This window comes from Sinocyclocheilus grahami, unplaced genomic scaffold, assembly GCF_001515645.1.
Source record: "Sinocyclocheilus grahami isolate Dianchi unplaced genomic scaffold, SAMN03320097.WGS_v1.1 scaffold339.1, whole genome shotgun sequence".
Lineage (NCBI taxonomy): Eukaryota > Metazoa > Chordata > Actinopteri > Cypriniformes > Cyprinidae > Sinocyclocheilus > Sinocyclocheilus grahami.
The window spans coordinates 195,934-208,519 of record NW_015505518.1 but is presented as its reverse complement, the minus strand read 5'-3'; the positions used below and the strand labels follow the sequence as shown (position 1 = coordinate 208,519).

At 38.3% G+C, this 12,586-nt stretch overlaps 1 protein-coding gene across 1 annotated transcript in view; it reads right to left on the bottom strand.

The window, feature by feature from the left end:
* LOC107602985 (EVI5-like protein) overlaps nucleotides 1-4,810 on the bottom strand; it is a 10,777-nt gene extending 5,967 nt beyond the window's left edge. Inside the window, exons 1-4 of the mRNA XM_016295649.1 lie at nucleotides 4,790-4,810; nucleotides 4,500-4,681; nucleotides 445-634; nucleotides 85-309 (exon numbers count right to left, since the gene is read on the bottom strand). Coding sequence (XP_016151135.1) covers nucleotides 85-309; nucleotides 445-634; nucleotides 4,500-4,681; nucleotides 4,790-4,810 — 618 coding nt within the window. The remainder of the gene's footprint in view (nucleotides 1-84; nucleotides 310-444; nucleotides 635-4,499; nucleotides 4,682-4,789) is intronic.
* Between the last annotated feature and the right edge of the window lie 7,776 nt (nucleotides 4,811-12,586).

The window sequence follows — 12,586 nt, the reverse complement described above, 5'->3', positions numbered from 1 at the left end:
CTCTTTCTTTCATTTGCTCTACCGTGTCTCCACTTTATCTGATCTGCTCTCTTTCTTTCGCAGCCCATTTTCTGTCTTTCTCACCTTCATGACATTAAACAGAACTTCCTGTCCCAGGCTGTCCTGGCCTTTGAAGAAGTCATGTTCTGGATATGTGCGCGCAATATCTCTGCGTATGAGTTTCTCACAGGGTGAGGACATCTTTAACAGTTCAGAGTACTGATTCTTTACTGGCATGTCAGTGGCATTACATAATAACTGCCAAACGATTGCTCGGAAATGATGAGGAATGCCTTTCCTTAATAGCTCCTGCAGATAGAGAGAGGGTAAGGTAGAAAATAAAGAGATGAACGTACAAGTTTCAGATCCTTTTGTCTAGTGTTTATGATGTGGGTTAACACATTGTCATTCAGATTCTGAATGAAAAAAGGACCAATCAATCACCTTCAGAAGTTTGTCTTTCTTTCGTCTCCACTCATCCCACTCATTGACAATCCGTCCCCACAGGATCCAAGTGTCTTCTTCCAGATGGGACAGGTTAGAAGATGCGGATGAGCTTGACACCAGAGAGGAGCCACTATTCCTCCGAGATCCACTCATTGAGCGCATGGATTTGGAATCTGCTTCTAGCAACCTGAATGCAACACAATAGATGGAGATCATGATAGGCAGGAAGTGGGTACAAATTCTGTCAGGGAGGTTAAACCTATACTATTGTTCAAAGGTTCAGAGTCAGTAAGATTGTTTTCAAAGAAATCAATAGTTTTATTCAGCAAAAATTCAGCTTTGCATCACTGGAATTTAGTAAAAAACAAACAAAAAAAAGATAAATAAATACCGTACTGCACAGGGCTCCAGTGTGCGACCAAATGGGTGCATATTGCGATCATTTTTATTGTTTTAGTTATGCAAACAAAAACTCCTTTTATTTGTTGTTTGTTGATTTTAAATGTAAAACTTGGTGAAATTATTTATGTGTCAGTACTCTTTGAACATTTCCAGCACATTTTAACAATACCGTGATAATAATGATAACCGTGATCATTTTGGTCACTATAATCGTGATAAGAAATTTTCATACCGTTACATCCCTAGAGTCAGAACAGCCTGCATTGTAGTCTACTCTACCAGGATCAGTAAAATGTGCTGCATAAAATGTGCTGCACACATCTGAATATTTGGGTTGAACTGTTCTGGAACAGTGTTGTAAATACAACTTAACCACTGATTTCTAGTCGTGTCCATTTTTGGAAAGCCAAACACAGTAGTTTCGCTTTCACAACGAAACACATTGTCACACACGACGGCCTAGAGTGAGCAGAGGCCGGGGGCTAGAGTGAGGAACGGCCGGAGGGCTAGTGTGTGCAGAGGCGGCGGGCTTGAGAACGGCGCGGCCAGCGGATTCGACGAAGGAGGCTTGCGGCAACCACATGTGACGACCCCGGGCTGGACTCACATGGTGAAAGCCGATCCGGTGATCCACAGCGCAAAGTTGTTGTATTTCCTCAGCAACCAGCACAGATCAGCTCCAGGCATGACGAAGCAGATATCATCCTCTTTTGGAAGGCCAAACAATGTAGTTTCACTTTCACAACGAAACACACAGCGCCTTCACGACATGGCGGCGGCAACAACAATACTACAGCGAGAATAAAAGTTACGCCTTCTTTCTTTGTGTGAACATTTGGGCGGCGTTATGCAAATCTTCCCAGATAGTGAGGTAGATATGTGGGGGCGTGTTAGAACGAGTCGTTTTAGGTAGGCGTGGCTGACTCTTAACTTTTATAAAGAATATCTCTTTGGATTTGAGACTTTAGTCTGTGCAACTTCACAGATCTTCTTTATGCACCAAGAGCTTGTAACACTCCAAAGAGAAAGGAAAAATTAAAATCGTATCATATGACCCCTTTAATAGGACTTATACATCTCCTGCATAAATTATCACCACTGTGTCCTTGAATTTACTTGAGTCAAGAGAACTTGTCTAAATGCAAATTCGCAATTACTGCATTTACACTGTGCATTGGTGGTGATTAGGATCAAGAACATGGTCTTTTAGGGTACAATCTGCAGGATGAGTTAACAACAACAATTTTTTTTCATTTTCTAAAGAAAACTGCTGCACTGTCACTTTGCTTGAACTGAGGTGCCATGGCGATCTGTCATGGCCCATTAAAGAGCATCAAAACGTTCGTTATTTTAACATTGTTTGAATTTTTTTAAATAACATTTTGTTATAAAATTAACATAATATGAAAGCTGAGACTTTGTTTCATCTCAAAGGATCACACATCAACTGAAAACAGCCTAGACTAAAATAACAATTCTTGGGATTTAAGAATCGATATTGGTTCGTCAAAATGAGAATCGATTAAAATGGAGTAATCCATATATTTTTAACCCAGCACTAGTTGCTAGGTGGTTGCAATGTCAAAAGAGCCTCTATAATATTATAGAGGTTTAATATTAGATGATAAACATGTTAATTTCGCTGGGTGTGCACTGTGCTTCTGAATGGCTGATATTTGAGTCATTCTGTTACGTTGTCATGTCGCGTCTGGTGTGGACATGCTGTTACGCAGAATTTCCAATTGCACTGATTGCTATTGAAATGACTGGATTTAGCGTGCGAAATTTCATCAAGCTACGGTATATGTGACCTTTAGTGCATGAGATATTTTTCTCTGTTATATTGTCTAGTAGGCAAACATAAATGAACACGTAAGTCTGATCACTCCTAAAGTACGTAAAATGTCATGTCCATAGCACACACTGTGTGGGACACAAAGTTTGTTCAAATTCCTAGTCAAGTATGAGTAATAGTAAGTGATGGCTGCCTTGGCATAGACCACTAAACACAATACAAATGCTTCTTTATACACATCTGTTGATGCCAACACCGCTTGAATTCAACATACTGTATTTCAGGCAGACTATATCGGCTGAATAATAGTGTAATATAATAATAATAACAATGTTTTGTGAAATCTCAAGGAATCCTGGCGATCTGTCTGACAGAAGCACAGAGAATTTTTAAACAAATTTCTACGACCGCAGCTACTGTCCTCTTAAATGGCCCATTAAAGTTCTACATTCAGCATAGTAACTGTTGTTATTGTAGTTGCCAGGTAACCACCACAACTGATTAATAGCGAAAGCTTGTTACATATCAGCTGTTACAGGAAGAGGAGACTAACTGCTAAGAGTTTGCCACTCACAGGTCAAATGATAAACCACACGCATAGCTTTCAGTCTCAAGCATGCATTGTGTTCCCTTTGTTGAGGCGTTGCTACCTTCAGAGTGATGTCAAGTATCAAAGCACAACACACTATGTGCATGTCTGCATGACATATGCATATAGTGCATTGCACTTTAATACTCGCTTGACATTTGCTCTGTGAAATTACCCATTTGCTCACCCTGAAGTTGTTTCAAATACTCACATGTTGTTTCCACACAGGTTTGGAACCTTTTTTTTTTCTTCCATTGAAGGCAAAATGTGATTAATAAAAAGTATCCTGGCCACTCCTTTGTAATATATTCTAAGTGAATGAGAACTGGGTCTATCACGCTCTGAAATTACAAAAAAGTACATATAGAAAAGTCTACACTCATTATATTCTTTTGAAGTCATATGATAGCTTTGTGTGATAAACTTAAAAATAAAAAAAAATTTAAAAAAGAAAGAAAAAAAAGGAGAACATTTTTAGGTTGGCATTATTCCTTTTCAGTGAGCTGTTAACCGCTGAGACCAGACCATTGAGTTAATGAGTTTAACCCGAGAACCGGATAAATCAGATTTATGAACAAAACATTAAGAATGGATCTGAGTGAATGGATTATCAAAGAATAAAAAATGTAAAGCAGGTCGGCACCAAGAGTCCTGGCTCGCTGACCTTTCCCGATCCTGTTCCACCTCCTATCGAAATAAAGGCAAAAAAAATAACTCTTTAAATGTAAAAAAATGTAACGCAGGGAATTTATACTAACCTTTGGTTGTTGATTGGATGGAGGCAGATCTGAATGTGAGCTTGCAGTCGATTGTAAAAAAAGGGGCGGAGTTAAAGTGGACTCAATTATCGCAGAAGTCCGGCATACGTCACCAGAGATGAGTCTGTTGTTTGACCGGTAGATTGAGTTATGACATTTTGATTATAAATTACGAGGTTAACATTTTGACATTTTGGTACGTGACATTCTGGTCCTCATTCAATTTCATTATATAGAAAAAAGAGCAGCCAGGATATTCATAAAGAAAGAAAGTCATGCAATTTGAAAAAACATGAGGGTTGGAAAACAATGGCACGTTTTTTATTTTTGGGTGAACTCTATCTTTAAAGGGATATTTCACCAAACAACGAAAATGTTGTCATCATTTTCTCACCCTCATGTTGTTCTAAACCTTGTTCTGAGTTTTTTCTTCTTCTGTGGAACATAAAATTTTTTTTTTTGAAGAATGCTGGCAAAACGTTTGCACGTAACATTGCTCTTGTTTTACCTGTTCTGTTCCTCCAGTTTGGCCAGAAGCTCAAGCTCATCTGGACTGAGGTTCTCGGAGTCCGCCGGGGAAGCTGCTGGGGCAGAGAGCGCAGCATCATGGGAACTGGAATCTGGACTGAGCACTGGGCTGCCAGCTAAAGGAGGGTCAGTCTCCAGACCAGGAGGCGAGTTGAGGTCCTTCTATATATAAAAAATAAATAATAATAAAACAAATTGTATAACCCCCACATTTTTGAACGATAGTGTGTCTTTTAAAATGATGCCACTAAGTAGCCAAACAGTGATTACTTCATTTTCCCCAGCACTCATATCAGACCAATACCTTGCAGTTTTGAACTTAATATGCATCAGAAAGTCATAAGACGTCTATCCCTAGTGAAAAAGAAATATTCAGGGATAGTTCACCCCAAAAAACAATTATCCCATGATTTACTCACCCAAATATTTATAAAAAGAATGTTTCGCTTCAGAAGGCCTTTATTAACACCCCGGAGCCGTGTGGTGTAGTTTTATGATGGATGGATGCAGTTTTTTCGGCTTCAAAAACAGGGGCACCATTCACTGCCATTATACAACTTGGACGAGCCAGGACAATTTTAAATATAACTGCGATTGTGTTCGTCTGAAAGAGTAATGTCAGATACGCCTAGGATACCCTGAGGGGCTAATTTTCATTTTTGGGTGAACTATCCCTTTAATTATTATTTTTATATCAGTAAGTCTCGAGCAATATCTCAGTAAATATGTTAATAGATTTCAACTATAATTAGTATGAAATAAATGTTTTTTAAATATATAACTTTTTTTATTGGTAAAAAAAACAAACCATACTCGCCACCTTCTGTTCACATTTGTACCGCAATTAATCTCAGTTCTAACACAGCCAAACTGCTAGATGTCTCTGTCGACCGCAGGGACAAAGTGCAGAACAATCTCCTCATGTACTGTACACATTTGGAGAAGCAGCAACGGTGTTTAGTGGAATTTTCTTTTAAATTTAGTTGTCACGTCATGTTGTTATATGATCTAACATATACAGTATTATAAAGTTTTTGGATCTCTAAATTAATTTATGGTACATGGCTATAATTTCATTTACTCAACATTATGTAAACATAATAAACTAAAAATGTATATGTTTGTTTCTGTTTCATAAACAGTTAACAGTAAACTAATCACAGTTAAATTTAAAAGAATTCACCATGTGCTTGCATGATAAAACGCAACAAAAAAGAAGTGCAATGATATTTATGCATTATATATATATATATATAATAAGTTAAATATATAAGTATATTTTTTATTTAGTAAAAAAAAAAAAATGTTCAAGTGTTCGTTAACAAATAATAGAATATTCTTGTTGAAATTTCTCTACACTTTAAAGGGGTGGTTCACTGGTTTTATTCTAGACTTGATTGTGTTTATGGGGTGCAGTCTACCATGTTAATGCTTAGTTTGTTAAAAAACGCATTATTTTTCACATAATTTACCTTTATTCCACACCGCTCTGTCCCTTCTCTGAGAAACGTGCTGATCATTTCCTTCTCATTATATATATATATATATATATATATATATAATAAGTTAAATATATAAGTATATTTTTTATTTAGTAAAAAAAAAAAAATCTTCAAGTGTTCGTTAACAGATAATTGTAATATTCTTGTTGAAATTTCTCTACACTTTAAAGGGGTGGTTCACTGGTTTTATTCTAGACTTGATTGTGTTTATGGGGTGCAGTCTACCATGTTAATGCTTAGTTTGTTAAAAAACGCATTATTTTTCACATAATTTACCTTTATTCCACACCGCTCTGTCCCTTCTCTGAGAAACGTGCTGATCATTTCCTTCTTTTATGAAGCCCCTCCCTCAGAAATAGGCGATGGGCTCTGATTGGTTAGCTAGCCCAGTGTGTTGTGATTGGCTCAACTGTCTCTAGTGCACGTCTAAATGTCCCGCCCCTCACCTCAGCGGCATGTGCTCCGGTTGTATTGTAAACAACGGCATCGTTAATATCGCTTATCAGTTGGGGGAAGTCGTGGCCTAATGGTTAGAGAGTCGGACTCGTAACCCAAAGGTTCGAGTCTCGTACTGGCAGGGATTGTAGGTGGGGGGAGTGAATGTACAGCGCTCTCTCCACCTTCAATACCACGACTGAGGTGCCTTTTGAGCAAGGCACCGAACCCCCAACTGCAGTGCACTTTGGATGGGATAAATACAGAGCACTAATTCCTAGTATGGGTCACCATACTTGGCCACATGTCACGTCACTTTCACTTTCAGTTTGAGCCCGATTGAGAAGCAGAGGATATTATTGAAGAGGATCGTGCAGAACCTGTGTAAACACGGCTTTTAATGGTTTTTACACAGCTATGTTTTTTGTTTGTTGTCGTCTCATACTTTTAGATATGCTGTTGTTTGTAAATGCTACTGCTTATGTTAGCTTTTAATATACGGTTTTATATATATATAATGCTTTAATACAGTACGGCAACTGCACGCGCGTCCATGTTTAATGCTTCTCATATGTGAAAATAAGTGTATAATTGGAACAGTTCATTGTTGGAGCTGAGCTGGATGAGAGAGAGAGAGAGAGAGAGAGAGATGCAGAGCGTGTGCAGAGCAGAACGACGCGAGGAACAGTATTAAGAACCGCTGCTTTAGAACCTTGATTTTGAAACTTCAGACAGAATTCTTGACAGAATCGCGTTTCATATATGAATAGATTTTTACGTGCACCTCTAGTTTTCTCTTCCTCCTCTCTAAAGAAGTGCAGCATGGCCTCGCCCCCTTTGTTGCCTTTTCCTGAGGGCAGGGTTTATCTGGGTTTGTTACGTCATGAACCCGGGAAGTAACTCGTTGTAGTCCCTACCAGCCATTTCTGTAGGCATTAAACTGCCAGAATTTTAAAAGACGAGATCTCTTTTTGCATTGAACTTTCAGCTTCGTAACTTTGCAGATATTGTTTATGCTCAAACAGCAACATTACACACTAACTAACGTTAAAAAAGTAAAAATCGCAATGAACCACCCCTTTAAGAATACTCGCACATCCCCTACCGAACCGTACCGAAACTGTGACCCCAAAAGCCCAATACATGCCGAACTGTGAAAATCTTGAACCGTTACACCCCTATTCAATGCAGTCTATGGGCTGACACTACTATGCCTACAGTTTGATTCCTACACATACTGATTAACAAAAAAACTGTATACCTTGAATGCACTGCAAGTCACTTTGGATAAACGTCGGCCAATATCATAAATGTAAATGTAAAATGCAAATGTACAAAACATGCCACAAGCATATGGCATCTCCCTTTAACACACACACACACACACACACACACATTAAACCGCTCATTCTTCCATTTTTGCAGAACGCAATAGAAACAGAAATATAACCCACAGCTCAAAATAAAAGTACAAGATGAAACCTTTTTAAACACAGTAAACACACACTGTGGACAATGGCAGCATTCATATCAGAGGAGCAGACCAATCAAAAGAACCATTAACAAGCGCATGAATCCAATCCCCCCCGACCAAGAAAACACACACACACTCTCATCTCCAGTGCGATCACAACCGAACACCACCGCAACGTCCTGAACCTGGAGAGACAGTTTTCATTTCAAATCTGAAGTGTTCTTTTTTTGGATGATAAAATGTCAAAAACTGATGTATCTTACGGTTGATTTTCCTTTTGCAGGGTTTCTGCAGGATTTTTAAGCTCAAATTTAAGACCTTTTTTTAAGAACTGCACAAATAAAATTAAAACCATATGAACGGGGTAGGGCAATGTCTATAGTAACATATTAAATTGTAAAATGACTGTAAAAAGCATGATTAATCTTCTTATCTATCCACCAGTTCACATTTACAGCTCTGTGTTTTTGCAGGGTAAAAACATGGGTCAACTTTCACATTGGTCTGAACAAAAACCCCAATACTGTGTTCCTGCAATACCAGAGGCTGCAGTTTCAGGACTGCATTTGTAGGACCGCATTTCTACTAGGACCCTATTTTTTTGTGACAGCATCATCTAGCCAGTTCTATTCCAACAGAAGAGACCTGATTCAAACATCAAACAAAGAGATGCAAAGACTAGATCCATGGAAACTATTCAATTTTTATCTTTCCATCTTATTTTTGATGTAAGAGCTGGCGTGAACTTGAGTGCGTGAGGTGATGTCAGCAATCTCCATTTAGCCTATTTAGCTGCACAAAACAGTTCACTGTGCTGATGTGTGTGTGCTTGTATTCAAATTATTTTACATTTATTAATGTACTAATAAACACACTAATTTGTACCACAATTGTTTTAACGTTTACTGCACTTAAGTGGGTCAGACATCAGACGTGAAGTGCTGCGCTGAGGCTAATGAACAAGTCTCACAAAGACACAAGTCTTTCTTTCTAAGAAAACTATACATAATTAAATAAATTAAGTTAACTATTTCAAGAGGGTTATCAACGGGTATGTTTAGGGTTAGGAGTTGGTTTGGACAATAATTAAGTGTATACAAATAAACAACTACATAATTCCTTAAAAATAATAATATACAAAATTGAATAGCAAGTGCTATAGAATAGTATGAGCTGCTAATATATGCAATAAAAAAAAAAGACTTGCCTATATTGTCCTAGAACTGCGATCCTGAATAAAACAGGGTTATTGAAAATGCACATTAATTCTCTGCCAGCAGGAGGCGCTTTTGGAACGGCAGAAATAGAACTGTTTCCCCGGTAACAGCAGAACACAAAGCAGCACGGCACCAGACTGTGAAACGAGCAGCGCTCGTGTTTATTTAATAAAATCATAGCCTTTTGAAGTTTAATCATCACATTAAGCCATATCGCAATTCTGGTCTTTCCGTCCCCAAATTTAAGACCTCCTGAAACCATAATTAAGACTTTCTTGTACAATTTAAGACTTTTTAAGGCCTTAAATTTGTTACAACTAGGGCTGGGCGATATAGCTAAAAAATGTATCAACAATATAATGTTTCATATCGTTCGGTATCGATAATTATTGACATTTTTCAAAGTTTTTTTAAAACAAAGAGCAATAGAAAAAATTGTTTACATTTAACCACTGTATTTTTCAATTAACTCAATTTATTGAGACAAACAACATTTTTTTTTGTTTTAACAGTCAAACACAAAATAAAAATTAAACAAATATGTAATTTCTAATGTTTTATATTCAGATTAAATAGGTTAAACTTTTGGCTTGTTTCCCGAAGCCACAGGAGGGCGCAATGAGCAAAATAATGCAGCACATTAAATGGTCAACGCAAGGAAATAACGGTCTATAAAAAAAACGTGCATTACGTCTAAATTAACTTATATAACTTAAATATAATTTCGTAAATTGCATAAACAATTGTGAACAAAACAGCATCATGTATTTATGCACTGCTTAATACAAAGAGCCGAATCGCCCATCACACAGATTGCATTTAAAAACATGAGACGCAGTGAAAAGGAATAAACCTCCACAAATTTGTGACGTGTTTTCTAAAAGTTTAAACTGTTTTAAATTTTCATGGCTACATCTCGTGTGAGATGCGAGTGCAGCAGTCGTATTTGTCCATCTAGAAAATGCGCTGAATATGCTTCCTATGTGAATGGCTTGGTTTCGTTTTTAACCTAATCAAGATCTTCTACGCATTGAGCTACTACATTTCTCTAATATTTTGAATGAACAATGCAGCAACTGCGCGTCTTGTGGGCTAGACTAACAAAACATTAAACAACAACGTCACTTACATCATCATCACAGCATCTCGTGCGCCACTGATGACGCTCCCTGACGCACACCTAACATTTGATTGTACTATTTTTGCATTCAAATGCAAATGCTTATTTTAAATTCGACTAATATTCTTTTTTTTTTCCACAATCTCCTCATCACAGGCAGGCACAGCACTCATGTTAGTGTTTGTGTGTGCTGTCTGCGTCACTCATAGCACGTGCCTATATCGAACATTTTTTATATCGTTATCGAAGAAGGCGTACCGTTGATAAATATCGATACCGTTTTATCACCCAGGCCTAGTTACAACTAAATTTAAGACTTTAAGGTGTCCCATACTCAAAGTCACTGCTTTGAGAACCTCAGATTTCATGGTTTGTCCAAATAGCATTAAAATATGACTAATTAGCTGTCACTGTAACATTTTAGATTAATTCAAATAAAGCCCTTGGCCCTTCAAAATGGATTTAAAGCATACAAATTCACAGTCAGAAAGTAAAAAAAAATTGGACACTGGAAATAGAAATAATATGAGAGATGCAAAGGCCATTATCATCTTGGTAATGGCATAGAACAATTATGTGTGTCTGTCTCTCTCTGTGTGTGTGTGTGTGTGTAGTAACTGAATACAATAACAGCACTGTGTTAGCTGCATCTGTCTCTTTCTTCCTTGTAGCTCTTAGCACAGTGTCAATCACACACTCCCCTTCCCCCACACGCATTCAAACCCAAACCTCCAAACCTCAATCTCGCTGTCTGTACAATCACCTACATTCTTCACTGACAACCTTTCACACCATGTGCAAAATTTACTTTTCGCCATTCCAGTGGCTGGTGAACATTTGCATTAATTTATATATACACTACCATTCAAGGATAATGATCATTAGAGCAACAATATTTTAAACTGTTGCCAATAACAATTCATTGTTTGTATAAAATTGTATCTAAATCATGTTTAAAAACAGGAGCTAATATGGCTGCAATATTATGACAAAAATCATTTAGATTTTTGTCATAATTTTGTCAATTTTTTTTTATTATTTCTCTTGATACCAAAATAATGATTATTAAAGGGGTCATATGTAGGGCTGGGTATCGTTCAAAATTTTTCCACAAGCTCTTGGTGCATAAAGAAGATCTGTGAAGTTGCAAAGACTAAAGTCACAAATCCAAAGAGATATTCCTTATAAAAGTTAAGAGTCAGCCACACCTACCTAACCACGCGCTAATAGAACACCAGATACGGTGTTTGCTTGGTTACCGCTGTAAACAAAGCAGCACTGCGCTGAAACCCTGCTTTAATACGAACTATACAGAGACGATATTAAAAGAAAATACCACATAAACTTTTCTGAAGACAGTCAGTTCCCCTCAGAAGCACATTCATATAAACCCCCAAATCAATATTGAGGATTTTCTTCCAATAGTTCGTGCATCATGAACAGTGAGTGATCTGCCTGCTACAGTATTTTTCTCTGTGCATCCGTCTTCAGCACCTCTGGCCTGTGTTAACGGGCGTTTACAGACTTCATGTTTTCACATAAATGACATTTTGGAAAACGATTGCATTGCAACGCAGTTTGTGCAAGTCCAGAACAGAGACGAGTTGCTTGCAATAAGACAAAAAAAATCCGGTTGCCAATCGCGTAAGTTCCATGGGAAGCTCCTTAGCTCGGCTGTCCTACACACGTGACTGACCGCTTGCTCGCACCAACAGGAGCTACACTGCACTGCACTCAACCTGAGGGATTGCTACACTTTCAGTCTTTGAGGAGACATGAAAAACAGCGCATACTGCAGGAACAGTATAACGGAAAATATTCGCGGTTTTGAAACCGTGAAATTTTCAAATCGCGGTATACCTTGAAACCGGTAACCGGCCCATGCCTACCCCCACATGTCTACATCACGATGTGGGAAGATTTGCATAACGCTGCCCAAATGTTCACGCAAAGAAAGAAGGCGTAACTTTTATTCTCGCTGTAGTATTGTCATTGCCGCCGCCGCCATGTCGTGAAGGCGCTGTGTTTCGTTGTGAAAGCGAAACTACGTTGTTTGGCCTTTTAAAAGAGAACGATATCCGCTTCGTCAGGCCTGGAGTTGATCCGTGCTGGTCGCTGAGGAAATACATCAACTTCGCGCTGTGGATCGCCGGATCGCCAGCCCAGGGTCGTTACATGTGGTTGCCGCAAGCTTGCCGGCCACGCTGTTCTCAAGCCTGCCCACCTCTGCTCACTCAAGCCTGCCTCCGCTCACTCTAGCCTGCCGGCCATTCCTCACTCTAGCGTGTGTGACGCTGTGTGTTTTGTTATGAAAGCGAA